The sequence below is a fragment of the Pagrus pagrus genome, assembly GCF_965226575.1.
Source record: "Pagrus pagrus genome assembly, chromosome: 6".
NCBI lineage: Eukaryota > Metazoa > Chordata > Actinopteri > Spariformes > Sparidae > Pagrus > Pagrus pagrus.
This window is the reverse complement of record NC_140190.1, coordinates 16,784,864-16,812,502: the sequence shown is the minus strand read 5'-3', so window position 1 is coordinate 16,812,502 and position 27,639 is coordinate 16,784,864. Positions and strand designations below refer to the sequence as shown.

Here is a 27,639-nt window from a genome sequence, read left to right as displayed (position 1 = left end):
TTACTGTTACCATGGAGACGGGTCAAGCACTCAGCCAGGGGAAGCTGTGTCCACTGTAGCTAACATTAGTTTACTTTCACACTCTGGAACTTGTTCGGATATTTGATAAATAACACTGAAAACCTGTTATTGTCTCTCGAGGCTGATGTCGCAAAGGTAAACTTTACAGCCACCGACGTTATCACTGTAAATGTATAACGTTAGCCTAGCCAGCGGTTACACAGTTTAACGTTAGCGTGTCGTCTGGTTTCACGCTAACAGCATTAGCAATGTTGAAGCAAAGTTGTGTATGTAAATGTAAAAATACAATGCATCTCTTGAGCTTGATTATTTTTCTATGAATATGGTATCACCTGCTTAAATTGTAATGCATTTGTTCGTGACTACCATTTCCCAGCTTGGCCCTCAGCTCATCATTATTTACACTTTTGCAGGAAATACAACCAGCTGTGGGCAAATGTCCATTTGGAGCTGAGCCGTCTGCTGACTGAGGAACTGCCTGCTGAGCCCCCTCGCCCAGAAAAGGACAGGGTAGTGTTCTTCCAGCGTCTGGCCTTGCTTTATGTGCGCTACATCCAAATCTTCAGACAGCTGGAGAAGGTGTATGACCAAGTGGTCCACCCACAGAAGAGACAACTTATTCGGGTGATTCTCGATGGTGTGATGGGGAGGGTGTTAGAGCTGAAGAATGAAATGGTGGAAAAAGAGTTCTCAGAGTACCACTACATGGATGATGTCCTTCACGACTTGAAGCTCAAACCTGTAAGTTTGATTTTTTTAGAGCAACATAATTATATTGGCTTTTTTCTCAGAAGGCATTGGCACTTATATGGGATGACTCTTCGGTAATGACAAAAGTCGACAGCTGTTTTCTTTGCTGTCACTCTAGGCAGACCTTGAGATACCTATCCCTCGCTATTTCATCAGTGAGCGCAGCAAAGAACTCCAACAACGAAAGACGATGCTGACAGATATCCTTAAAATGGTGGAGGATACTGAAAGCCCAGAGGTGAGTTGAAAAGTAGCCACATCACGGTAAAAGCAAACTTGAAATTTCCTGAATTAATTGTTCATTTCACGTATGATTTAATTTTGTTACATACAAAAAGTTATCAGGATAAAAGTTTAACACATACGTGTTTACCTGGAAAGCAAATATCATTCATTCATTAATCATTATATTTAATGAATCATTGAAAAGCGGAAAAGTATATCCATTATTCTGACTTCTTTTTACTATCCCTACAGCCTCTAAAGGCCAAGGACATGAGTCAAGAGGAGGCCCTTAAGATAATTCAAGTGGCAGAGAGGGCCCGCCAAGGTCGGCTGAGGGCAAAGTTGAATGAAGAGAGCAGAAATATGAACAGGATGTACAGGACAAAGGACTCTGGGACAGCTGACATTGAGTTGGCCTCCGTTTGTATTCAGAAGGTCCTTGTTATTACATGATCCTACATGCCACTTTCTCTGCCTCTTTCTCTGCCTGCTACTGACAGACTTAGTTTGATGTGACTTGCAGGTGTGGAGGGGTTACATACAGAGGAAGAGGGCAAAGATTGCTCGGGATGAAGAAATGATTTTTCTGGGAATGGTGAGTACCGTGGGCCATTAGTTTTGCTAATCGTCTTAAACTGAAAAAAATGCATCCACGCCTTTTCACAAAATTAGCAGTGCCTCTAATGAAACTGATCTAAAAGCTGAATGATATGTGTTCTTTCAGATCTTATGCCATCCCCTGTCTTGGTTGAGATTAAGTTAAGCCACACATAATTAGATTTTTTAAAAACTTTTTTCTGTTTAAAAGGAGCAACTGTATCATGACATTAGATTCAAATGATTATACTACTTTGTTCAAGTGATTTTTTCACGCCTGAGTCAGCACCACTCACTGTGTCTCTGGTCAGCTGTCGTGTTTTCGGCTTCCAGTCAGCTTCACTTCTACAGTGAATATACGCATAAATTGTGCAAATGTGTGACATCGTGACATAGTGTGATGTCAAGGAGTTGCAGAATCAGCAGCGGGACTACTGACAAGGTGTTTTAGTCACTTCAGTGTGCTGGTTTTTAACATGTAAAGTATTTTTTATCACTCCTGTGTTAGGCCATGGATCCAAAATACCAGGTGCCACTCCCTGCAGAAATTACTGCTCAGGCCATTGAAGCTTCATTGCGCATCAAACAGGAGGAGTACGAGGATGACTATCAAAAGTCTGTAGTGGCTGTCACAAACAAAATACGGGATGTGGAGGGTGATGACATCAGCAAGACCATGAAAGACCAGATCCAACAGTGGTTCATTGAATGCCGGTAAGGTGACACAGAGGACCTCGTTGTGATATTTGTTATTTCAGTGGAACATTTTTACATTTATTGAAATTAATCAAACAGTCGTGTTCTCTTCTGTTTGGTTGTTTTCTAAATAGTGATGCTACGGGATCGTTCCCAGACTACCCGGAAGTAGAGGATGGAGGCTCGGCCCTAATCTTTGCTGAAAAGGACCCTCAGCAGGTAAAATACACCCTGAGACAAAACTCTGACTTATTGCATAATTTTTACAGTAGTTTGCAGAAGGAGAAAGATGTTTGTTGTGCCCACATTTTTTCAGTTAATGGAAGAAATAGCTGCAAAGGAAGAAGAAGATTCCAACAACAAACCAAAAGGGAAGGAGGAGAAGAAGGAAAAGGGTAAAAAGGACAAGGGGAAGGAGGATGTGGAAGTAAGGGCTCAGAGTTAAATTAATTTAATATAACATTCAGTAAATTCTGTTGATGTTGATAAAGACTGCACATTCAGTGAGCCATTGTAACGTTATTCTGTACCACAGGAAGAGGAAGCAGGTTTGAAGATGCTGCCTTCGGCTTTTCTGCCAGACTTGGAAGTGAGAAGCAAAACCTTTGTAGGTATGTTTCAATTGAAAAAAAGGTCAAGATATCCGGTCACACAGTTCACATTCAGTTGAAAACCAGATTTAAGATGTAAACCTTACTCATTTGCATAGATAAAGTTTAGGTTGAATGTTTTTCATCCCTCAGATTTTTGGAAAACCCGCAATGAGTCCAGAAACTTCAACCAGAGGCACGAGGTGGAGCTGATCCAGGAAGAAAAGAGGAAAGCCGTTGAGACAGAGATCCGATTACAGGTGACGCTGACCACAGAACACGATGCATTTTAAAGCATGACATATTCTAAAGAATACACGTTAGGAATTTAACAACAAATAACTAAAAGGAAATTGGGCATTGATGCTGTAATTTAAACAATTCAGTGTCTCAGTCATTGGTGATTAAAACTGATAACAGCACCACCTGTAGTAGCACTCATTGTTCTGTGCTGCTTGTATCAGGTAGATGAGCAAATGAGACAAAAGCTGGCTGAATGGAAGCTAGCTGTGGATAAAGACAAGGGTGGTAAAACCAAAGGAAATGCCAAGGTAATGAGTGAATTACAAATAACAAGCCACCCACAGTTTACATTGGTTACCTTGAGCTATGTCCTCATATTTATTTGACTTTATAGAAAAAGAAAGGATCTAAGAGTGGAAAGAAGAAGAAAAAGGAGAAGGATTTGACATCTGATAGGTGAGTTCACACAGAGGATGCAGTTATAAAAAATGATTTTCAGTACAGAACTGAGTTGTATGCGCTGGGGAAAACGATTACATCATGTTTTCACATCTGCTAGGACTCTTGAGTCTCTGTGCCAGGAGCTAGTGGAAAATGGCTTGTTGAAACAGGCAAATAATGTTAGGCTGCAGGATTACTTGGGTAAGTTTTTGGATATTGTTTGTGTTTACTGTTGTGCCATTTTTCACAACTCTTCCTGTGTTTTATGATGATAATTGTATGTGAGCTTTTAATCTGATCGAGCACATACAATTGATCACTGCAACTTTCAAGGTAACTATGAAACTATGTAGTGGTGATGTGCTGCCCTCTACTGGATTGTGACTGCCAAAACACAGTGATCACAGTGAATGTTTCTTTTTACTCAGCACATTAATCTTTTTGCTAGTGGTTTTCTCTCACTATGTAGATTATTGACTTTTGGTCTAATAGTTGTTCCATCCTGTTCTAGGTGACTATAGCTACCTTGGCACCACACTGAGGCAAAATGACATTGAGCCCATGCCATCACTGTCAGATGTGCGGCAGGTCTTATCTCTGTATGCAATTTTACCATTAGGTATGAAAGTTATTCAAGTCATATTTTAAATAAATATATACAAAAATATTGTTTGTGGTTTGAATACAATATGTATGTTGTCTGCAGGCTCTCAGGTGGTACATGAGAAGGCTCCTCTGATAAAAGCCATCCTGCTGGCAGGGCCGGCAGGTGTAGGTAAGAAGATGTTGGTCCATGCAATCTGCCAGGAAACAGGTGCCAACCTGTTCGATCTGTCTCCTCTGAACACGGCAGGAAAGTACCCAGGCAAGAGCGGCCTCGCCATGATGCTTCACATGGTGTTCAAGGTAACACACTGGTATTTGATAGACTCTAGTAACTGTAACTGCTCTCAAAGCAAATAAGTCACTTATTTCTTTGAAGTCATAATCCTCACCTTCAAAATGTAAATGTAAACCTAATCCAACCTAAATGCTTAATGCTGTAAATCACACATAACCAAAAAGCAGTGACTATACTCCCACTGTTGGTTGTGGTATGTGGGGCGGTATGGCGTCATGTTATACCTAGCACTATTGATTAAGTTTATATTTCATGCTAAGCTTAGTTGAAAATGAAGAATGTTATGCAAGCGCCTGTTGCAGGTATTTACATTTTGGCTTGGCCAGGAAGTAAAAAATGCAGATCTTCATAATCATCTTTGCACAGGTTGCAAGATTGCTACAACCTTCCATAATATGGATTGAAGACACGGAAAAAATGTTCTACAAGAAAGTTCCCAAGGAAGAAAAAGAGGTATGTCTGAGCAAGATAAAAGCTGAAAGTCATTATTTTGTTTAAAGCTCAAATATTGTAGAAAGTGAGATTTTCAATCAGAAACTGTGGCTTTAAAGGAGCTGTCAAAAATTCTATAAGGTTGTGATGCCACAACTATACATTCACCGCCCTCAGCCACGCCCCTCAGCACAGCCATGGTTGCAATAACACCGGCAGAGCTGATGTTCAAACACGGTGCTAGTTAGCTCAGTTAGCTGTGCAGCTCGCACAGGACTTCAGCAGAGATCTCTGCAACTCCATTCATAGATGTCTTTGACACAACAAAACTGTTACTGTTGTTCTGATATTCTAATTTTTAGTTGTATATTTTTTTATGTTTTAAACTGATATTCTCACATATTGCACCTTGAAATGTTTCATCTATTTATGTGGCACTTGAAACCATCTTTAATTTGTACACAGTTGGATCCCAAACGCTTGAAGAAAGACTTGCCCAAGTCTCTGAAGTTGATCAAAGGAGAGGATCGAGTCCTGATCATAGGAACAACTAAAGACCCATTAAGTGCTGATATCAAGTCACTGTGCAAAATGTACAGCAAAATCATCCTCATCCCGAGACCGGACTATGGCTCAAGATACAGTAAGAATTTTTTTTAATATATTATGTTATGACAGCTTTGGTTGTGGGTGTGAAAAATTGACCTTTGACTCTGCCTTCAGTCTTGTGGAAGGAACTGATCAAAAAGCAGGGAGGTGAGTTAACCAGAGCACTGGACCTCAGCTCTCTTGCGAAGATTTCTGATGGCTACACGCCAGGTCACATGGTCCAGGTGATACAGAGCACTGTCACCAAGCGTCGCATCCTACAGCAGGCAAACCGGCCACTGAGCGCTGCTGAGTTTGTTGCTCCATTAGCCAAGATTGACCCTGTGTTCCAGGACGAAGAGGAGGCCCTTAAAGTACAGTGGATATTTCATGTTTTGATTCTATTGCATCTTTATGATTGAACAATGCTTTGGCATATTTTCTTTTTGCAATATGATGATATCTGTTTAATTTATACTTTTATTGTTATTTTTCTTGCATATCATCAGAACTGGTATGCCAAGACGCCCTTGGGAAAGAAGAGGATTAAAGCTGCCACCGGAAAGGAAGAAGAAGAGGCACCAGCTAAAGGAAAAGATGTAAAAAAGAAGAAAGGGAAAAAATAAGTTTGTCATAATGTATTAAATATGTCAGTTGTCTTATGATATATTTAAGCTAACATAAAAAAATAAATCAATTAAATTAAAAGCGGGCATTTTGTTTCTTTTGTGTATCTTTTTTTGTGAGGGCTGTCAGGTACGTATTAGAGGATGCAACAGAAATGGTGAGCAATGAAATGCCTACACCAATATCTGATGTAAGAAATGTATAATACAGTATCATGATGAAATGGACCTGAAAAAAAAGACAGAAAGCCAAAGCTCACATACTTCAAACAGGACTTTGTATAGTCTATAAACAAGGGTGCCAACTCCTGTTTTGTGACATTCACATTAAGATTTCCTCTCAGTAGATCTATGTGAACATTTTGTCCAAAGTTAAATATCCATTCTATATCTGCACTTATTACAAATTAAGTCTCTGGATTTTGTTTCCGTTCTGTGTTTGCTTAATGCGATTGCATGTGATTATGTTTGGAGATGATCCACTGTATGACTGATCCTTTCACCTCAATATGTTTACTTCAATATGCAACCAAAGTACATATTCTATATGACTATAAGCTGGAATACTTTTAATGACCTGGCTCGCGGGTGAGAGATGCCTATAGTTATCAGACACAAGGCCACGCTGTAATTAGATATGCCAAGACTGTCTCTTTTATTCAGTCAAGGGCATCTAAAGTTGTTCTACTGTATGGCTATGGCTGCCTTGCTATGACACATATTCTACATTTGGTGAAAAAACCCCCATTAATATTATGGTGTAACACACGAAACCTGGAGGAAGTGGCTTTTTAAGACACTGCGCTGATGATCAGATGACCACTGTACATCAAATATATATGTTGACCGTCTCTATATTCCTCTATTATGACCGCTGTCAGGTGTAAAGAGTCTGGACCAGGGGAAATGTGACACACAGGAGGGGGGAGTGTTTCCAAACAAGGATCCAGAGGCTTAGGTGGAGTGTTCAGCTGTTTTGTCGAGTTCTAAATTCACTCAACACATCCTCACATTGCCTCGGTTTCTTTAACATTACTCTATTCTTAGCCTGTGTGCACCATCGACAGGATGCTGTGCATGTGAAGGCCCACATTTCAAGACTGTTGGCCGTCTCCACTGTGGTGGGACATGATTTGGGGCCTCTTCTGAATTGACATCTTGATTTGAAATTACCATAAAAAATCCCCAATTTCAAATCCAATAAAGTTCTGTTGTTGATATGCAAAAAGTCCCTTTGGTGTATCTAAATTTAACCTTTATCCTTTTCCACTCAAATGTTCCATGAAGCTGTTAAAAGCTTTCGACATCTGTAAAATGAGACTGGTTTGCTTCTGCAGGCCATCATTCCCCTCTCAGTGACGACAAGTTGTTTTTTGTGCCCCAGCAGGACTGCACAGAGATTATCCTGTCGAGTTTCACTGGACTTAGGAGTGCCCGGTGGTGGCACATGGAGCTGTCTGTCAAACTGAGGCGAACACAATGCTGGGTAGTGCTGGCTTTGTTCTGCCTTGCTGTCTGGATGAGGGAACCCCACAAATTTTAACCTTATTGTTGTCATGCGGATAGAACAGAGACACTTTTGGAATAGGATGAGCTAGAGGTGGGTGCATTGACATTTCCCAGCTATGTGAAATTCATATCTGCATTGTTGTTACTTTTAACGCTTTCTTTGTTTTTTGGTCAGATGTCCCTCGTGCCCCAAGTATTGAACTCCGCCATTATGAGTAGTAGACCACCTACTAAACCATAGCAGTAAATGTCCTTGAAAGGGGAATGCTGATTGGGTGTTCTTTAAGAGGAAATGTGTAGCATAGTATTTTTAATCTTTTGTGACCTTTCAGCTGCAGCAGTGGTGGAATCTCCCTGTGGAGATCCATGAACTTTGATCTGTCTAACTTGAGGTTTAGCACACTGACAGATATGGGTCAGTATTTGTAAAGCGCACGTGATTAAACTACGTCAGCCTCATGATTCACAGAATGTTATACATCTGTCTTGGACCAGTCGTTTTGGTGGAGATCTCAGATCTCTGTGCGGGCAACCTGGTAGTGAACTTGTGCAGACATTGTCATGTGCAGACCTTCACCTACATCCTCCTGCAGCTCTCGCTTGCTGAGATGCTTTCAAGTAATTTGCTCTTAGCTTGTCCCTCACTCCTTCATATACACTAGAAAACCATCACACACACTAAGCCTGTTGTATACATTGTGATTGTTTTCGATAGTTCTGGTGCTGGACATGAGTTGCCTCACACCATTAAAGCCAAAGCTATCTTTGCCCTCATACTGACAGAAGGCTATTTTGGAGGTTAGTATGTGGGGAGAGATATGTCAGCTGTTCAGCACTACGCTCCATCAAAGTAAGAAAAAAAGAGAAAGCACTATAGGCTGTCTGCTTTGGGGACTGGGATGCAGCTTGCAGACCCGGGCATGCTTTCGCTTGGCTAAACGTTTGTTGTTATCTGAAAGGCTTTGTGAGAAACAAGACAAGACTCAGACAGATCTGTTGACATGGTGGATCTTTTATCCGGCTTTTTTTTTCAGGTAAAGCCTTTTTTTTTTTTGTTATTGATGCGGCAAGAGGGTACGCAAGGATCTAATCTTTCAAGAAAACACCTAAGTTGAAAGTGAGTGCATTGCTGTGTGTGATCTGATGTGTTCTTGTGCTTTTTTGTTGTTTTTTCTAGTCTTTGAATCTTTGATTGAATTTAGTGTGAATGGAAATTAGTTTAAATGGGTGCATGCTGTTTCTCACTGTAAGCTTTTGTGAATTTGCTCAACTTATTTAAAGAGTTTGTTTTATTTCAATGACATTTATTCATTTCACACGCTATCTATGGGAGGAGCTCTTTGGACTTAGAGTTAGATGATGGTTTGCAAATTCATTGCTGTTGTGTGACGCATTTTAGCTGATAGTTAAGGAGATAGAAGACCCTCCTCTCTGCATACTTAGACAACCCCATGGCTTTAATGATAGTGGGAAGAGCCAGCCGTCGAAAAGCGTTTCATGATCTCACATATCATATCAACTGCTTCAGTAATAGGCATTTCTCATTTGGCCTCTTGTTTATTTTTTAAAACTTCTCAGTTCAGTGTATTCGGCCTCGTGGAGGTGGCATCACAGCTGAGTCTATATTGGTGGTGCTGAGCTCAGCCGAGTGAAGTGACAGAGATTACTCCACTCTTCATTACTGAGGAGGACTGGCATGCTATCACAGGGATCAACCGTATGAGGTAGATGCCATGTGTATCCATTTTGACCATGTTGCCATTTTGAAAGTGATAATTTATATCATTATTAGCCTGAGAGGAATTTTGATCGGCATGTGAAATGTAGTTTTATTCAAAACAAACACAGGGCATGTATTGCAACAGGTTATTCATAAAACAGCATTGACCTGAAAGCAGCTGATTGGCTGTAAGTGTGAATGAGGTGTGAATGAGTTGGTGGAAGCTGATGGTTTTATTAAAGGACTGAGTATCCTTTACAACAACAATAGAAGAGATTATAAGTTATCTTCTAAACCAGGCCATTACATAAATATGTTTTCATCATATTGTAGTTGTAGCCTGTGTGTGATAGCTGTGGTATAAAGCAAACAAGACTCCCCAATCACACTGAGAGAAGAGCAGGAGGCATGGGAGACAATATACCTGGAGGAATAGTAGCTGCTGCAAGTAAGTTCTCTTCTCACACATAGTTGGAAATTTCAGTGTAGTTTCTGTAATGAGCTCTTGAATCCCTAATGCTGTGTGTTTGCGTGCCAGAGAACCGTCTGCAGGTGGTGAAGGGTTTGGAGGATGTGGAGGTGTCTGAGTGTGATAGCTGCTCCTTTGAGGTGACTCTCAACCTGGCCTATATCGAGGGTGTGTGGACCAGAGATGGGAATCAGCTCAAGTCCAAGCCACACTGTCGCATCAGCACACATGGGAAGAAACACTCCCTCATACTGAACCGGGTGGCTTTGGGAGATGCAGGCCTGTTCTCTTTCCAGACCAACGGCATTCAGACCTCAGGCAGACTCAGTGTCAGAGGTAAGGTGATGGAATAGACTGTGCTTCTTCCATGGCAGAAGTCTTTCATTATGTCTGTTTGACTAAACTCAGCACTCAACAGAGACTCAGGTAGGTAACTGGACTTGCTTCAGTTTCTTGAAGACCTTTCACCTCTCAGCCAAGAGGCTTCTTCAGTTCTTACTAACTGGAGAGGAGCTGCAGGCTTTTTAAACTCTATGTGAGTTTCTAAGGCTAGATGAGCCCAGAACACCAGAACACCTGGGCTCACTTAGCCTTAGAAACCCACCTGAAGGTCATCTCCAGTTAGTTAGAACTAAAGAAGCCTCTTGGATGAGAGGTGAAACGTCTTCAAGAAACTGAAACAAGTCGTTACCTACGATACAGCCCCTAGAAACACTCAAACACTTACCAGTCCTGTCAAAGAGTCAGTACAAGGCTATTAAAGACCGATCTAATAAGCAGATTCAACAAGTTCTGTTCAGTCGGTTGAACTGAGTTTACAGTCATGGTTTGATTATCTTCTGGCAGCCAGGGACATTCACATAGTGAAGGAGCTGGAGGATGTTGACACGATGGAGCAACAAATTGTGAACTTCCTGTCTGAGGTCAACCACGCTGATGTGGATGGTCGTTGGTACAGAGATGACTGCCGCATTCGACAGGGGGACAACATCAAGATCAGACACCAGGGTAAGAGACCAACCACATGGGTTTTAAGGAAAGAAAAGCCTAAAAGGTGTACATGCTCCAAAGTGCTCGCTTTAAGAAGCTGCGTTAAATATAAGAAAATATAAAACTTAAATACAGTACATTTTGATTTAATGTGATTGCAGGTAAAACTCACACCCTGTTCTTCAAGTCAGTCAGGCCAGAGCATGCTGGAGAGATCAGATTCACTGCAGAGCGCGTCTCTTCATATGCAACTCTCACAGTTAAAGGTGAGCCATCAGACCTATTACGGATTTATGGAGGAAATTATGTCTTAAACCATTTGGTCACTTAAGGTTCACAGCCTGGTCCTCCCTTCTACAGAGCTCCCAGTCCAAATAGTGCGTCCTCTGAGGGTCAAGATAGCCATGTATCGCCACCGGGGTCTGCTGGAGTGCCAGGTATCGCGACCTAATGCTCAGGTCAGGTGGTACAAGAACAGGAGGGAGCTTCTGCCGAGTAAGAAGTACCAACTAATCAGCCAAGATATCTACAGGCAGCTTACCATCGATGACGTCTGCTCTTCAGATGAGGACACTTACACCTGTGATGCAGGAGATGACAAAACATCCTGTCAGCTTCTGGTGGAGGGTGAGATGTCTGTTGTCGCAGTAATTATGTCAACATGGCCTACAGTATTGTATGTTTTGCATTTATGCACATTCACTTTTCAAATACTGACCATTGTGTTTCTAATGAACAAATTATACAATCAAGAGTGTTTTTAATAATATAATGAGTTAGGAGTTGTGTCAGTAGTGGTAATGTGTGTTATGGCTGTTCATGCAGAGCAGGCTATCAGCATAGTGCGGGGGATGAGCTCAGTGGATGTGATGGAGCCAGAGCCAGCGCTGTTCCAAGTGGAGACCAGCCTGAGATCGGGGAGGCCTCCCCGATGGACCCTGAACGGTGAGGTGCTGGAGCCCAGTGCAGCAGTGAACATCGACAGGGAGGGCACCGTCCACAGCCTCTGTCTCACCTCCACAGAAAGCTCCATGTCTGGCCCCGTGGTCTTTGTAGCTGGCAAGAGTCGTTCCACTGCTCAGCTCACTGTCAAGGGTGAGCTGACTAAACCTCTTCAGAAGAAGGACTGTGGAAAGAGCAATTTGAAGTCATAGAATTTTAATTTCTCTTAATCTAAAAGAAATATGAAATGGAAGTAAATTGTTCTTATTGTAAAGTAACAATATAAAAGTCAGAAGGAACCAATCAGCTTCTCAATCCAGTTTGGACTGCATGTATTATTGAATGAATTTATAAGAGGAGTGTCTCATTAAACAGTTTTTACATCTCTTTACACCTCTAGAGCGACCCCTTCAGGTTGCCCGACACTTGGACGACATTGAGGCGAAGGAGAAGAGCTCTGTGACTCTGAGCTGTGAGTTTGCCCCCTCTCCCAGATTGGTGCGGTGGTTTAAAGGTCGCACGGCTCTGAAGACATCAAACAAGTACAGCATGAAGAGGGAAGCGAAGCGGGCAGAGCTGACCATTCATGGCTTGACAGGGATGGATGCAGGACAGTACCGCTGCATGGCTGGGGGTTCACAGAGTACCGCACAAGTTTCGGTAGAAGGTAGTTTAACAAAGTGCTGGATAGTCATTGTTTTCAGACGTTTTTATGTTAGTTCAGTTGGTGATATAGCATAATTTTTTTCCCCTTTTCTTGTAGTGCGAACACTGAAGTTGGTTAAGCACCTTGAGCCAGTGGAAATCGAGGAGGATGGCATTGCCAGATTCACCTGTGAGCTCAACTACGTGGTCGCGAACGTGGAATGGCTCCTCAACAATGTTCGCCTCTATTCCAACGCCATCAGCAGGATCCAGCACATGGGCACTATGCACAGCCTCGCAATCAAGAAGATGCGGCCACAGGAGAGCAGGGTCACCTTCAAAGCAGGCCTTCTCACGGAGACAACCATCTTAAAGGTCAAAGGTCAGCTGGGGGTAAAACAGGTGTGTGATTAGGACTTTTTCTGATACTTAAACATGCATACAATGAATGATATTCTTTGCTCCAGAGCGCCCAGCAGTGTTCCTGAGGTCTCTGGAGGATGCAGTAGGAGAAGAGCAAGGGGAAGTCTGCCTGCAGTGTGAAATATCCAAGGAGACTGTGACCCCTGTTTGGAAGAAGGATGGAATGGTCCTCACCGCCGATGATAAACATGAATTGCTCCAGTTTGGGAAGTCCATGGCACTGATAATCCACTCTCTGAGTAAGGAGGATGCTGGACAGTACACCTGTGACCTGGGCACTAGCCAGACCAAGGCTAAAGTTACTGTACATGGTGAGTAGTAGGAAGAAAGTTATTTTGTTGTTTGAAAAGCTAGTGTTGTGCTAAAATTATCTGTCTGCCTTTTGACGATAGTTCCACAAAGTTATGGATAGAATGATAGAAGGATAATATATAGATAGATAATATATTTCTTAAAACTGAGACCGATGCACATGCAGAGATATACTTACTGTAATAAACCTGCTTTGTTCTATCTGTCTGCAGACTTACACATCACTATTGTTCAGCGTATGAAGACAACATCTGTCCTGGAGGGCGAAAGCTGCACTTTTGAGTGTCACCTCTCTCATGATCTTGATGATGAGCCCTCCTGGACCATCAATGGCCAGGTGGTGGTCACCAATAGCCATATCCAGGTTATCAACGATGGCCGCAAGTATAAGATGACCATTAGAGATGCCATTCTGTCCGACACTGGAGACGTGGTCTTCACAATTAAAGACCTAAGCTGTAGGACCATGCTCTTTGTTAAAGGTAATAACCTGACTGTCTCAGATAAAATGATCAGCTCTGTTTTATCTGTGTTTGTGTATGTGAGGATACCTGCTCCTGTATTTTATTTTGAAATTTGCTATTTGGTGGGGGAAAAAAAAAACTGAATGTGAGTGAATGCATTCTCCCTCCTTTAGAGAAGCCAGTGCACATCTTCAGGGACCTGTTAAACGTGAAGGCGGTGCCAGGTGAGGACGCAGAGCTGAGCTGTGAGATCACCAAACCAGACGCCACCATTCGTTGGCTAAAAGATGGCCATTTGATCAGGCAGAGTCCAAAGTATGAGATGAGCGTGGAGAAGAACCTGGCGAGATTGGTGATCAAGAATGCCACCATCAGAGACTCTGGAGATTACTGCTGTGAGGCTGAAGGCGTAGCCTCGCGTGCCAAGTTGGAGATCAGAGGTAGGTGAGGGCTTTCAAAATAAATGTAAGATGATGAGTATACTATGTAGCGCTCTTTACTGTAGTGTTGTCTTCTAAACTTAATTATTCCTCTCAGAACTCCAGCACACATTTGCAAGGGAGTTGAAGGATACACGAGCCGAGGAAAAGGGTAAAGTGACCCTGGAGTGTGAGACTAGGCGGCCAGCCAAGCGGGTGACCTGGCTGAAGGGCATGCTGGAGCTGAAGTCCAGTAGGAAGTATGTCATCAGGCAGAAGGGTGTGGTGCTGTCCCTGACCATCACCTGTCTAGAAAAACTGGACACAGATATTTACATTTGTGATGTCGGCACCATGCAGAGCCGGGCGCAGCTGACTGTGCAAGGTGAGAGAACAGTTACTGAGTATTACATCACTGTGGTTCAGGGATGTTTATTTTATTTATGTGATTTTTGACCTTTCCATCTTTTTCATATATCTCTCAGGTCAGAGGGTGTTGATCCTGGATGAATTGGAGGATGTTGAGTGTCTAGAGGGCGACACTGTCACATTCAGATGTCGAATTTGTCCCAGTGACTACGCCGGGGTCAAGTGGTACCTAGACGAGACTCTGCTCTACACCAACCAGCTCAATGAGATCCAGATGGTGCCTGGAGGCTACCACACCCTCACATTTAGGCAGCTCGCCCGCAAAGACACTGGCACCATCTCGTTTTCAGCAGGGGACAAAAGGTCATATGCCTCGCTGTTGGTTAGAGGTGAGGTTTTAATCTGTTTTTTTTTGTGTGTGTGTGTGTGTGTGAGAGAGGGGATATTTTTGTCACATCTCACTTGGTCTTGATTTGGCTTCATTTCTCCCTGTTACTAGAGAGACGTCCCACCATCATACAAGCACTAGAAGACTGTGAGGCTTTTGAGGGAGGTGGTTTGGTTTTGTCTTGTGTGACCTCCAAGCCATGTCACATCCTTTGGTACAAAGATGGCTGCCTGATGTGGAACTCCTCAAGGTATTTTGCCAGTCGTAACGGCTGTGAGGCGCGGCTGACAATTCGGGAGGTTTGCAACAACGATACCGGAGTGTATGAGTGCAGTGCTGGATCTGTTACAACTAGGGCCGTTGTATCTGTCAAAGGTATGAATGGCATTTTATTGCAGGGCTGCTTTTGCTCACTCTTGCTTTTTATTAATTTCCTCTTAATCTTTTTTTTAGCCATTCCAGCAGAGTTCACCCAGCCTCTACAGACCTTGGAGGCCAGAGAGGGGGAGACTGTGTCCCTGACCTGTGAATACTCTCTACCTGGGGTCCAGTTCCACTGGAGGAAAGGTTTTGAGAGTGTCAGGCCTGGAGACAAGTATATCATCAAACAGAGGAAGACAATCAATTCCCTAACCATCAAAGCCCTGAAGCCTGATGACTCAGGAGAATATACCTGTCAGTGCAGAGATCAGCGCACTACAGCGAGCCTCAAAGTACATGGTATGTCATTAACTTTCTTCTGTGTTCAAATGCATTTTTACCGAACCTATTTATACAGAACACATAGTATTTGCAAGTCATTTTATGGCTTTTTAACAAATATGGGGTAAAAGGTTTCTGTATTTATGCCCATACATCTGTGCACAGCTTCATCATTTCCACCTCACTCCTTACTGTATTTAATACAAATTGTCACCCCTTGTTTTCCAGCTATCCCCATCACATTTGTACAGCAGTTAAAGAACATGCAAACAGAGGAGGGAAGCAATGTCACACTGCGCTGTGAGCTTTCTAAACCAGGGATTCCGGTACAATGGAGGAAGGAACTTGAGCTGTTGAAGAATGGTGTCAAACACCAGATAAGGAAAAGGGAAACCACCCTGGAGCTCATGATATGGAAGTCTGTGCCTGAGGACAGTGGGCTCTACAGCTGTGTGTGTGCTGATCAGATGACGTCTGCCACTGTCAAAATCACTGGTAGGATGAGATTTATCAATTGGCGGATGGGTTTCAGGTTTTAAATCCAATTTGACAAAATAATGTCGATAACTGTCAATAATTCATCATCACCCTCAGCTCTCCCAGTCACCTTCAAGCAGAAGCTGAGGAACGTGCTGATTGAGGAAGGCGGCATTGCGGCTTTCCGTTGTGAGTTGTCGAAACCTGGCCACAGTGTGGAGTGGAGGAAGAGGGGGGATGAAGTCATCAGGAATGGAGAGAAATATCACATGCGGCAGAGAGACACGCTGATTGAACTGAGGATCTTTGATGTGATACTTGAGGACAGCGATATCTACACATGCATCTGTGGAAACATAGAGACCACTGCAACTCTGACTGTTAATGGTAGGTACTCATTATTGACGGCGTTTCATTAAGTCTATCTAATTTTGTTTTGTTTTGTAGGAAGTCATATTGAGAAAACTTCTTTTGTCACAGTAAACAAAATCAAAAGAAATATGTAGGACTTGTAAAAAAAAGTTGTCTGATCACCATTTGACAGGTTGCAAACTGAAAAGAGAAGAATTACAGTGTCCAAAATACATTGAAATCATGCAGCCAGTGCAGCGCTGACTATTTAAAAACTGAATATACGATAGTAGATAGTTCATCTTTCTCTTTCAGCTCTTCCCATCACCTTCAAGCAAAAGCTGAAGAACATCCAAGTGGAGGAAGGACACACTATCACGCTGTATTGTGAGATCTCTAAATCTGGTGTCCCAGTGGAGTGGAGGCTTGGGGGAGATCTGCTGGAGAATGGAGACAAGTACCAGATAAAGCAGAGTCACTCTGCCCTGGAGTTGATCATCAGAGATGCTGATCCAGAGGACAGCGGCGTCTACACCTGTGTGTGTAGAGAGCTGAGGACAAAGGCCACTGTTAAAGTTGTGGGTATGTTTAATGAGTGCCATGTGTGAAATGAAGCATGCTCTATTGTTTCTTTGTTATTCTTTGCTTCTTAGAAGTGTATGAAGCTACCTCTAAAAACAGTGTCTGTGTTTGGTTCAACAGCTGTTCCTGCCACATTTAAAGTGAGCCTGAAGAGCCAGGAGGCTGAAGAAGGGAATAATATGACTTTACGCTGTGAGCTGTCAAAGAAGGGAGTCCTGGTGCAGTGGCAGAGAGATGCTGAGGTGCTGTCTGAGGAGACGTTTCGAGGAAAGTATCAGATGAAGCTCGAAGGAAAGACGGCTCAGATGACCATTCTCAACGTCCAGCCAGAGGATGCAGGGAAGTACAGCTGCATCACAGGAGATGAGAAAACCACAGCTGTAGTGAAAGTAAAACGTAAGTTCGCTTGCAAAAACCAATGAGAACACATTGGCTTTGCAGTACATTTAAAATAATAATCATATGGTTATAAATGTACCAAAGCATTAGGTATTTTATGGCTCTAAGAAAAGTGGAAGCAGCAAAGTGTTAATGCCTGCTCAGTATATTGCAACAAAAGAGGAGAGAAGACATGGCAGATTGTAAATCAATGCAATTAATGAATTCAATAATACATTTAATAAATCCACAACAGCACTTCCTGTGACATTCAAACGAGAGATCCAGAACCTGGTGGTGAAGGAAGGAGAAAGTGGAGTTTTCTGCTGTGAGATCTCCAAACCTGGAGCTCCAGTGGACTGGAGGAAAGGCAGAGTGATCCTGAAGTCTGGACAGAAATATGAGATGAAGCAGGAGGGACGTCTCACTAAACTGATCATCAACGACGTGGAGGAGAGCGATGCTGGGAAATACACCTGCAAGACGAAAGACAGCCAATCAACTGCTGAGCTCACCGTCCGAGGTAAGAGACATTTAAGTTTCACCTCCCCCTACATGCAGTATGTTGGCTTCATTATCTTGTTCAGCAAAGTTTTTCTCCTTTTTTTGAATTTTCCTAATGTATTCAACAGAGTCACCTGAGCGCAGACGTCAAAGAGGTCAGCTCTGATTTAGTACAATAAAAAACAAAATAGATCCAGTGGGTATTATTACTGTGTGAGATCCATTATGTCATTTCACTTTAGCTCAATGGAGAAATTATTGTTCCATATCTTGTCACCCAAAATGCTTATGGCTAAAAGTCACAGTACTCTCGTGTGTACTGTATATCACACAAAGCTGGGTGAAAAGATGGGATGTAGATTCATGTCATATGGGAATGTTTAGGAAATAGATACATCCCTGACAGTTCTCAAACTAAACTCCAGCATTAGCTGTAGTGTTTTTCATTTTTCGAGCGTAGTGCATTGTCAATAGTTTGTGCCAGACAAATGACTTTACCACGTCCCATGGGGATAGAAAACCTAACTCATTACCTTTAACGGATTATCATACAGGATAATCCATTCAACCATTCATGCCTGCCATGTCACCTGCATCCATGTTACATTTACTATGTTCCTTGTCATATGAAAGACAAGGAAATGTTTCCACTGAATTCAGTTGCATGATCATTGTTACCCTGTTTCCTCTTTAGCTCTTCGGTTCATTGGTTCAAATTGTAAAGCGCTATGGACATATTAATGCAGCTATTTGTCATTTATCCAAGATTTTCTCTGATTGACAGAATTACCGCCAAGTTTTAAGATGCCGCTTGTCAACCAGGAGGTGACGGAGGGCAACAGTGTGGTTCTGCGCTGTGAGCTCAACAAACCTGCCGCTGCGGTGGAGTGGAGGAAAGGAGCAGAGCTGCTGAAAAATGGAGACAAATACCAGATGAGGAAGAAGGAGCTGCAGGTGGACCTGAAGATTGCGGACGTCAGTCTGGATGACACTGGAGATTATACCTGTATATGTGGAGAACAGATGACAAAAGCTACTGTCATTGTGAATGGTAAATAAATTGCACTGTTTTGTTTTAGTGCTTCTGATCGTACTCAGAGTTCTTATAAATACAAAGCATATTACAAGATAAAATATAAACAGGTAAATAGAGGCACTAACATAGGTGACATCATTACCATTGTAATTTCCAGAAGAACAGTTGCATTGTCATCTCTTTCCTGATAAGGTCATTAACTGCTAATGTTACAGTTCCTTTTGTGTTTATTCCAAAGAAACCACTGGTGCTGATGAAACATCTAAACTCACTTCATGTACAGTAAATGTGACAGCTTTCATGGCCTGTGGTTGTCTTTACTTGACTAGAGAGCAGAAAAAACAGTATTTCTTCACATGAAATGTTTCCATCTCATTTTAATATTTCTCCTCCCGGGTCTTTTGTAGAACGGCCCATCAGATTCCTTCAAGAACTGAAGAATATTCAGGTACAGGAGGGCAATGGAGTGACACTCTGCTGTGAGCTCTCAAAGCCTGGCCCTCCAGCGCAGTGGAAGAGGGGAGACGATGTGTTGACCAACGGAGAGAAATACCAGATGAAGCAGAGCGGCTCCACCCTTGAGCTCCTCATCAGGAAGAGCCAGCCTGAGGACAGTGGCACATACAGCTGTGTCTGTGATGACATCAAAACTACTGCCACCATCATCATCACCGGTGAGAGCCATTATATGTGTGTATGTTATATAGTAGCATCATTATTCTTTGGTAACTTCTCGTCTGTCTGGGTTATCCCTCCTCAGCGATCCCAGTGACTTTTAAGCAAAAGTTGAAGAACCAGGAAGCTGTGGAGGAGGGCATCATGACTCTGCGATGTGAGCTTTCTAAACCAGGAGTCTCTGTGGAGTGGAGGAAAGACGCCCAACTCCTGAAGGAGGGAGAAAAATATCAGATGAAGCAAGAAGGCAGGGTGGCTGAGATGCTGATCAGAAACCTAACTCTCACAGATGCTGCGGAGTACAGCTGTTCTGTCGGCACTGTTGTGACTTCAGCTGACGTCAAAGTTAGAGGTAGGCTTCCCTACAGCCATTACATGGAAAGACACTGTTCAGCTGGTGGTTTTGTTGCTTGACCACAGTGAGGTTAAGTAACAAAACCACCGGCAAAGTAAACATGGCTGCTATAGTAGATCTAAAAAGAAACAATTTGGAATTGTGCAGAAAACTGAACCATTTCTAATTTCAGATTTTGCTTCATTTGTTTATTCTCAGCAATTCCTATAACATTTAAAAAAGAGGTGGCAAACTTGGAGCTGAAGGAAGGAGACAGTGGAGTTTTCTGCTGCCAGCTCTCCAAACCTGGAGCTCCAGTGGACTGGAGGAAAGGCAGAGTCATCCTCAAACCTGGATACAAATATGAGATGAAACAGGAGGGACGTCTTACTAAACTCATCATCAACAATGTAGAGGAGAGCGACGCTGGGAAATACACCTGCAAGACTAACGACAGCCAATCTACTGCTGAGCTCACCGTCAAAGGTAAGATAGAGATCCCACACTGAAAACATGATTAGGAAATCTCTTTTTAGAGAATAACTAGTCCTCGGTTCTCCTCCTTGCAGCTCCTCCCATCACATTCAAGACAAAGTTAAAGAACCAACAGGTGGAGGAGGAGAACAATGTGTCGTTGAGCTGCGAGCTGTCTAAACCCGGGCTTGCTGTGGAGTGGAGGAAAGGACAAGAGCTGCTGAAGAATAATTTCAAGTACCAAATTAAAAATCGAACCAGCGTCATGGAGCTGACCATCAAAAACACACAGCTGGAGGACAGCGGACTTTACAGCTGCATCTACGGTGACGCCAAGACCACAGCCAACGTCACCATTACACGTAAGGGAAGATTGTAAATGCATGTTTGTGTGTTTTTGCATTTTTTAACTTTTCAGAAATTAAGAACTGACATCAACTTGTTTTTTCCACAGCTATCCCCCTGTCCTTTAACATGGGTCTGAAGAACCAGGAGGCCCGCGAAGGAGGCAACGTGTCCCTTTGCTGTGAACTGTCCAGGGCCGGGGTGCCTGTGCAGTGGTTTAAGGCAGAGGACCAGCTCTATCATGGGGGACGATATCAGATGACGCAGAGAGGGAAGATAGCTGAGATGCACATCAAAAACATCCAGCCCGAGGACGTCGGAGAGTATAGCTGCGTCTTAGGAGAGCAGAAGACAACGGCTGAAGTGAACGTGAGAGGTATTTGACTTGCTGCCATTTTGTGTTTCTTACACGTGAAGCCTGTGAGCTAGTTCAGCCGCTACATCCCCACATAACACACACATTACATACGTTTCTTACATACTCTTTTACTCTTGCTCAAGCTGTTGCTGTACTGCACATTTCCAAACACTGCTGCTGCTTATATATGACATTATTATAGTGTATTTTAAAGACCTCGACATCTACTTGTAGTCTACAATTCAATAAGACTCAGAGGAGGAGTCATCAATCCCCATTAACCTTTGTCCTGAGCTTAATGTATGCTTGCAGGGAGTGATGAGAACAAATCACACCCTTAATATGAGCGCTGTATTCACTTAATAATAAACAGAGGTGGAATATAACTATGTACATTTACTCGAGTACTGTACTTAAGTGCAGGTACTTGATGTATTTGAGTCTTTTCACGCCACTTTATATTTCCACTCCACTACAATTCAGAGAGACATATTGTACCTTTTACTTCACTACAATTACTATAATAATGCGTTGTTATGAATTAAACTACCAGCATATAGAAATACAGCTGAAATGATTCGTCTACTAATTCATTTGTTGAAAATTAAACTATTTTAGTATTTTAGTATTTGTCTTCATGTAAAATACAGTTATGGTTTCAGCTTCACAAATGTGAAGATTTGCTGCTTTTCTTTTTAATTATTTTAGTAATTTTAATTAATTTTTAACAATGTTGACTATTTGTTGGAGCCACTTCAGGCTCTGAGTAATTATGATGGCATATCTCACTATTCTGAGATTTTTTACAAATCAAACAATCAGTTGATTAATGGAAAAAATTATCAGCAGATTACTATATAAAATAATTCAGAATAAGCTTCACCTCATCCAAATGAAGCAGGATGGCTGCCTGCTCGACCAACGAACCCTACTGAGTAATCCTTATCTTGTTATGATATTGATGTTAGTATTTTTTATTTTAGTCGGAGATTCAACCTTTTGTAACATGGCGTCTCCCTTTCCTTCTTTTACAAGCGGCGGCATCCATCTTCTTTGAGAAGGAACTGGAGAGCCAAGCGGTGATGGAGGGGAAATCTGTGCTGCTGTCTTGTGAAGTTTCCAGTGCTAACGTCCCTGTCACCTGGAAGAAGGACAACACTGTGGTGGTAGAAGGAATGCGATACATTTTAAAGAAGAAAGGCCCTACTCACACCCTGGAGATCAAGAAACTGTGTCTTGAGGATGCTGGGGAGTTTTGCTGTATCAGCAGAGGCAAGAAGACCACTGCCAAACTGATTGTGAGGGGTAAGGATAGATATGTTAGTTATTTACTGATATATTTGGTTAAGTCGTTTACAGCACAAGAAATGGCGCATGAATAACTCCACCATTCTCATCTCAAGTTGTTGTAAAAAATATCTCATTCCATCTCCATCTCTAAAACACCAGCTGTATATAGCTTCCTCTCCCTCCACAGAGCGCGTGCGGATTGTTACAGAGCTGAAAGACATGACGGTGACGGCAGGTCAGGATGCAGAGTTTGTGTGTGAGCTGAGCCATGCAGAAGTGAGTGAGGGTGTCTGGTGGCTTGGCTCCAGTCCTCTGCAGAAGAACGAGATGAACCAGATGACGTGCCAGGGTCGCAAGCATAGACTGGTGCTCACCATGACAACGCCTGAGGAGACGGGTACCGTGGCATTTGTGGTCGGGGAGGAGAGGACCTCTGCACAACTGCTAGTTGTTCCGAAGGCCAAAGGTGAGCAGATTTTGGTGAAGATGAAAAGATTTCCTCTGAACCGTACACTCTTAACGGGCATTTGATTTTGTTTTCTAGTTTTATTTGAGGAGAAGCCTAAAGACGTTGTCATTATGGAAGGAGAGACAGCCACTTTGTCCTGCACAACCTCCGATTTTACTTCTCCGGTTGCCTGGAAGCGCAACCACATCCCGCTCCGAAATGGTGATAAATATGAGATACGTAACGAGGGAAAAGTCAACCTATTACTTATCTATGATGTGGATCCCCTGGATTCTGGCACTTACACTTGTGATACAGGAGATGTACAGAGCAGTGCCAAACTTACTGTAACAGGTAGATACTGTGACGCTTGCCTCTCTTCCTTTGTAATACTAAGGGAAACAACATAAGATTTGACAAATTAATCTATCATACACCAAATGTCTCACTTCCTGTTCTTTCTCTCCCAGAGCTCCCTCCATTCTTTCAAGAAGAATTGCAGAGTGTGGAGGTCGAGGAAGGAGGTTCAGCCTCTCTGTACTGTGAGCTCTCTAAACTTGGAGTGCCGATTCAGTGGAAGAAGAACAACGTGCCACTGAGAGCCAGCAGAAAGCAAGAGATGAGGCAGGATGGCTGTTTCCTCCAGCTTCACATCAAGGAGCTCAAACTTGAGGACAGCGGCAGCTACTCATGTCAAGCAGGAAGTGCAGAGACCACTGCAACTGTGACAGTGAAAGGTGTGTGCATTTGGCAGTGAATTATTGCTCTGCTTGCATTAAACTATTACAAAATACAATTTACTGCAAATGTTACTGTATCAGCATCCTCACACTTGGTGCCCCTGTATAATTTTATCCTACCCAACCCCTTTCACAGAGCTTCCACCATTCTTCAAGACAGAGTTAAGACGCGTGGAGGCTGAGGAGGGATCCACAGCCTCCCTGCACTGTGAGCTGTCTAAGCCTGGAGTGTCAGTGCAATGGAAGAAGAACCGGCTGCCACTAAGAGCCAGCAGAAAGTATGAAATGACACAAGATGGCTGCCTCCTCCAGCTCCACATCAGGGAGCTCAAACCTGAGGACAGTGGCTGCTATTCATGTAAAGCAGGAAATGCAGAGGTTGCTGCAACTGTGACAGTGAAAGGTGTGTGTATGAAGAGATGTGCAGATGTGACGTGTCAGCAAGATCTCAATCATAGAAAACTAATCTCAATAATTTTTCAATGATGTTAATGCCTAGAGTTGTCTCTTTCTTCCACCAAAAGCATTTTACTTCATTAGTCTTATTGCATCTATCTTTCCCAGAGCTCCCTCCATATTTCAAAGAAGAATTGCAGAACATTAAGGCTGAGGAGGGAGGTGCAGCCTCCCTGTGCTGTGAACTGTCTAAACCTGGAGCGTCAGTGCAGTGGAAGAAGAACAAGCTGCCCCTGAGAGCTAACAGGAAGTATGAAGTGAAGCAGGATGGCTGCATCCTCCAGCTTCACATCAAGGAGCTCAAACCTGAGGACAGTGGAATCTACACATGTCAAGCAGGAAGTGCAGAGACCACTGCAACTGTGACAGTAAAAGGTTTGTGCGTTTTGAATTTTGAAAAGTGGATTTCAGTTTCAGCAAGCTGTAAATTGTGATTAAACATTTTCAAAAGACTTATTATCATCTGATCTGATCATCTCTAAACATTGTATATTCCACAGAGGTACCTCCATTTTTCAAAGAAGAATTGCAGAGTGTGAAGGCTGAGGAGGAAGCTACAGCCTCGCTGTGCTGTGAACTTTCTAAACCTGGAGTGTCAGTACAATGGAAGAAGAACAAGCTGCCACTGAGAGCCAGCAAGAAGTATGAGATGAAGCAGGATGGCTGCCTCCTCGAGCTCAACATCAGTGAGCTCAAACTTGAGGACAGTGGAAGCTACACATGTCAGGCAGGAAGTGCAGAGACCACTGCAACTGTGACAGTGAAAGGTGTGTGCATTTGGAGAATTTTGACTTTATTATGACCAGCAGTATTCAAACTAGATCTGCTTTATAGTACAATGCTTTGCTGTACTTCTCTGGTCTGTCTGGTAATCAGTATGTTGTCGTAGTCTGCTAAACCACCCACTTGGAAAATGGGTTTTCCAAAACCTGTACAAACTATGTTATGGTGAGGGTTTAAGCACGGCTCCCAGTAAAGTATAGATGTACAATTCTGTTTTTTTTTTTGTCTATTTTCCCAGAGCTTCCTCCATTCTTTACGAAAGACTTGGTAAGTATGGAGTTTGAAGAAGGAGTTGCAGCCTCTCTGTGCTGTGAGCTGTCAAAGCCTGGTGTGTCAGTGCAGTGGACGAAAAACAAGCTGCCACTGAGAGCCGGCAGGAAGTATGCCATGAAACAAGATGGCTGCCTCCTCCAGCTGCACATCAAAGAGCTCAAACCTGAGGACAGTGGAAGCTACACATGTCAAGCGGAGAGTGTAGAGACCACTGCAACTGTGACAGTGAAAGGTGTGTGTATTTGGCAGTGAGCGATTGCTCCTAGTTTGCCCTGTGTTCATTTAACCGCACAACAAATGTAATGTACTTAGATGAGATTGTCCTAAGTTGATGTTTTTAATCCATACCAATTTTTGCAGAGCTCACACCATTCTTCAACAAAGATTTACAAAGTGTAGATGCTGAGGAGGGAGGTACAGCCTCACTGCACTGTGAGCTGTCTAAACCTGGAGGTGAGCTGTCTAAACCTGGAGTGTCAGTGCAGTGGAAGAAGAACAAGCTGCCACTGAGAGCTAACAGGAAGTATGAGATAAAACAAGATGGCTGCCTTCTCCAGCTCCACATCAAGGATCTCAAACTAGAGGACAGTGGAAGCTACACATGTCAAGCCGGAAGTGTGGAGACCACTGCGACTGTGACAGTAAAAGGTGTGTGTATTTGGTGACTCTAGTATCATCAAAGACAGTTTGGTCTTCCTCCGGTTAGCTTTCATTATCCCGTCGGACTTAAACTTGTCCAATCCTCACCTGTTTTCCCAGAGCTCCCACCATTCTTCAAGGAAGACTTGCAAGGAGTAGAAGCTGAGGAGGGAGGTACAGCCTCCCTGTGCTGTGAGCTGTCGAAGCCTGGAGTATCTGTACAGTGGAGGAAGAACAAGCTTCCACTGAGAGCTAACAGGAAGTATGACATGAAACAAGATGGCTGCCTCTTCCAGCTGCACATCAAGGATCTCAAACCAGAGGACAGTGGAAGCTACACATGTCAAGCAGGAGATGCAGAGACCACTGCAACTGTGACAGTAAAAGGTGTGTGTATTTGGTGAATGGCAAATTTGACTATGTCAGCATACTTTCAAGCCACAGACAAGTAATGTTGATGCGTTTTTGTTATCGTCTAACATTTCTGGGACTGATTATAATTTCTAAAACAGCAATTCCCATCCACCTTCCGTGTAAGTATATGAAGGTAGTCGCGATGAAAATATTACATTTATTTCCAAGTTTGGTCCACTTTGTGTAATGTCTTAAGCACCATTGTTATTATGACAAACACACGCTCATGACATTTTCCCCATCTTTATAACACCTTTTCGCAGAGCTTCCTCCATTCTTCAAGAAAGACTTACAAAGTCTGAAGGCTGAGGAAGGAGGTACAGCCTCCCTGTGCTGTGAGCTGTCTAAACCTGGACTGTCAGTGCAGTGGAAGAAGAACAAGCTGCCACTGAGAGCTAACAGGAAGTACGAGATGAAACAAGATGGCTGCTTCCTCCAGCTTCACATCAAGGAGCTCAAACTTGAGGATAGTGGAAGCTACACATGTCAAGCAGGAAGTGCAGAGACCACTGCAACTGTGACAGTGAAAGGTTTGTATGTTTAACAATTTACATTGCAGTGAAAAATTCAGTATTAGCAATTAACACAAATACACAATAAAATGTAAAGCACTTGATTGTCTAGAACCTCTAATACATATTCTGTTCATATAGAAAACCCACCTGCATTATAAGATAGTTCAAAGGTCTTGACACTGTATGTATTTAAAATACAATTGTGTCCTCTTTTGGTTGAGTTTTATCATTTTCCAATTACACTGAAGATGATTGTTTTTCCAATCTGCATCCTTTTCCCAGAGCTCCCACCATTCTTCAAAGAAAGCTTAAAAAGTGTGGAGGCTGAGGAGGGAGCTTCAACCTGTCTAAGCTGTGAACTGTCTAAACCTGGAGCATCAGTGCAATGGAAGAAGAACAAGCTGCCACTGAGAGCCAGCAGGAAGTATGAAGTGAAGCAGGATGGCTGCGTCCTCCAGCTTCACATCAAGGAGCTCAAACCTGAGGACAGTGGAAGCTACACATGTCAAGCAGGAAGTGCAGAGACCACTGCAACTGTGACAGTGAAAGGTGTGTGCATATGTGGTGTACTGTATGCATGGAAAACTACACTGTATAATCAGTTAGACAAAGATATACTATAATTTTTCAAATACTTAAAAGTTATTGCGTGAACTGTCTGGAACTTTTTGAATGTTCCAGTGTAGCAGACTCCACCTATCATGCACATTTAGTTTTAAAGCTAAATCAAACCACAAAAACCTATTTAGTGTTTCTAACAATATTTGAATCTGCTCTGTCCCACCTACATAGAGCTAGCTCCATTTTTCAAAAAAGATTTACAAAGTGTAGATGCTGAGGAAGGAGCTACAGCCTCCCTGTGCTGTGAGCTGTCTAAACCTGGACTGTCAGTGCAGTGGAAGAAGAACAAGCTGCCGCTGAGATCCAGCAGGAAGTATGAGATGAAGCAAGATGGCTGCATCCTCCAGCTTCACATCAAGGAGCTCAAACCTGAGGACAGTGGAAGCTACACTTGTCAAACAGGAAGTGCAGAGACCACTGCGACTGTGACAGTGAAAGGTTTGTACATCTTGATACCTAACTGGCAAAGTCCACATAAATCACT

The 27,639-nt window shown here is 42.9% G+C and overlaps 2 protein-coding genes across 2 annotated transcripts in view; both read left to right on the top strand.

Annotated features, from left to right (window-relative positions):
- The first annotated feature begins 29 nt into the window (after positions 1 to 29).
- Positions 30 to 6,183, top strand: LOC311258450 (dynein regulatory complex protein 11). Its single transcript, XM_084354709.1, has 19 exons — positions 30 to 156; positions 435 to 762; positions 890 to 1,009; positions 1,249 to 1,431; positions 1,520 to 1,591; positions 2,102 to 2,307; positions 2,424 to 2,508; positions 2,606 to 2,716; positions 2,825 to 2,900; positions 3,033 to 3,139; positions 3,344 to 3,430; positions 3,517 to 3,578; positions 3,682 to 3,764; positions 4,075 to 4,182; positions 4,270 to 4,469; positions 4,831 to 4,917; positions 5,362 to 5,539; positions 5,620 to 5,858; positions 5,994 to 6,183. The coding sequence occupies exons 1-19, from the start codon at positions 146 to 148 to the stop codon at positions 6,108 to 6,110; spliced, it is 2,460 nt and encodes an 819-aa protein (XP_084210835.1). The 5' UTR covers positions 30 to 145; the 3' UTR covers positions 6,111 to 6,183.
- A 2,484-nt stretch (positions 6,184 to 8,667) lies between these two features.
- The window catches only part of obscna (obscurin, cytoskeletal calmodulin and titin-interacting RhoGEF a), a 38,629-nt gene continuing 19,657 nt past the window's right edge, over positions 8,668 to 27,639 (top strand). The window contains exons 1-41 of the mRNA XM_084354707.1: positions 8,668 to 8,736; positions 9,673 to 9,787; positions 9,878 to 10,144; positions 10,655 to 10,816; positions 10,960 to 11,064; positions 11,159 to 11,425; positions 11,624 to 11,893; positions 12,141 to 12,407; positions 12,504 to 12,767; positions 12,853 to 13,119; positions 13,333 to 13,602; positions 13,758 to 14,024; positions 14,122 to 14,388; positions 14,489 to 14,761; positions 14,872 to 15,135; positions 15,214 to 15,480; positions 15,691 to 15,957; positions 16,057 to 16,326; positions 16,606 to 16,872; positions 16,993 to 17,268; positions 17,507 to 17,773; positions 17,883 to 17,909; positions 18,539 to 18,805; positions 19,198 to 19,464; positions 19,551 to 19,817; positions 20,019 to 20,285; positions 20,369 to 20,635; positions 20,728 to 20,994; positions 22,012 to 22,281; positions 22,436 to 22,732; positions 22,811 to 23,068; positions 23,185 to 23,451; positions 23,591 to 23,857; positions 24,019 to 24,285; positions 24,411 to 24,677; positions 24,932 to 25,198; positions 25,327 to 25,614; positions 25,726 to 25,992; positions 26,283 to 26,549; positions 26,817 to 27,083; positions 27,327 to 27,593. Of these exons, the coding sequence (XP_084210833.1) occupies positions 9,748 to 9,787; positions 9,878 to 10,144; positions 10,655 to 10,816; positions 10,960 to 11,064; positions 11,159 to 11,425; positions 11,624 to 11,893; positions 12,141 to 12,407; positions 12,504 to 12,767; positions 12,853 to 13,119; positions 13,333 to 13,602; positions 13,758 to 14,024; positions 14,122 to 14,388; positions 14,489 to 14,761; positions 14,872 to 15,135; positions 15,214 to 15,480; positions 15,691 to 15,957; positions 16,057 to 16,326; positions 16,606 to 16,872; positions 16,993 to 17,268; positions 17,507 to 17,773; positions 17,883 to 17,909; positions 18,539 to 18,805; positions 19,198 to 19,464; positions 19,551 to 19,817; positions 20,019 to 20,285; positions 20,369 to 20,635; positions 20,728 to 20,994; positions 22,012 to 22,281; positions 22,436 to 22,732; positions 22,811 to 23,068; positions 23,185 to 23,451; positions 23,591 to 23,857; positions 24,019 to 24,285; positions 24,411 to 24,677; positions 24,932 to 25,198; positions 25,327 to 25,614; positions 25,726 to 25,992; positions 26,283 to 26,549; positions 26,817 to 27,083; positions 27,327 to 27,593 (10,009 nt within the window). The 5' untranslated portion in view covers positions 8,668 to 8,736; positions 9,673 to 9,747. The remainder of the gene's footprint in view (positions 8,737 to 9,672; positions 9,788 to 9,877; positions 10,145 to 10,654; positions 10,817 to 10,959; positions 11,065 to 11,158; positions 11,426 to 11,623; positions 11,894 to 12,140; positions 12,408 to 12,503; positions 12,768 to 12,852; positions 13,120 to 13,332; positions 13,603 to 13,757; positions 14,025 to 14,121; positions 14,389 to 14,488; positions 14,762 to 14,871; positions 15,136 to 15,213; positions 15,481 to 15,690; positions 15,958 to 16,056; positions 16,327 to 16,605; positions 16,873 to 16,992; positions 17,269 to 17,506; positions 17,774 to 17,882; positions 17,910 to 18,538; positions 18,806 to 19,197; positions 19,465 to 19,550; positions 19,818 to 20,018; positions 20,286 to 20,368; positions 20,636 to 20,727; positions 20,995 to 22,011; positions 22,282 to 22,435; positions 22,733 to 22,810; positions 23,069 to 23,184; positions 23,452 to 23,590; positions 23,858 to 24,018; positions 24,286 to 24,410; positions 24,678 to 24,931; positions 25,199 to 25,326; positions 25,615 to 25,725; positions 25,993 to 26,282; positions 26,550 to 26,816; positions 27,084 to 27,326; positions 27,594 to 27,639) is intronic.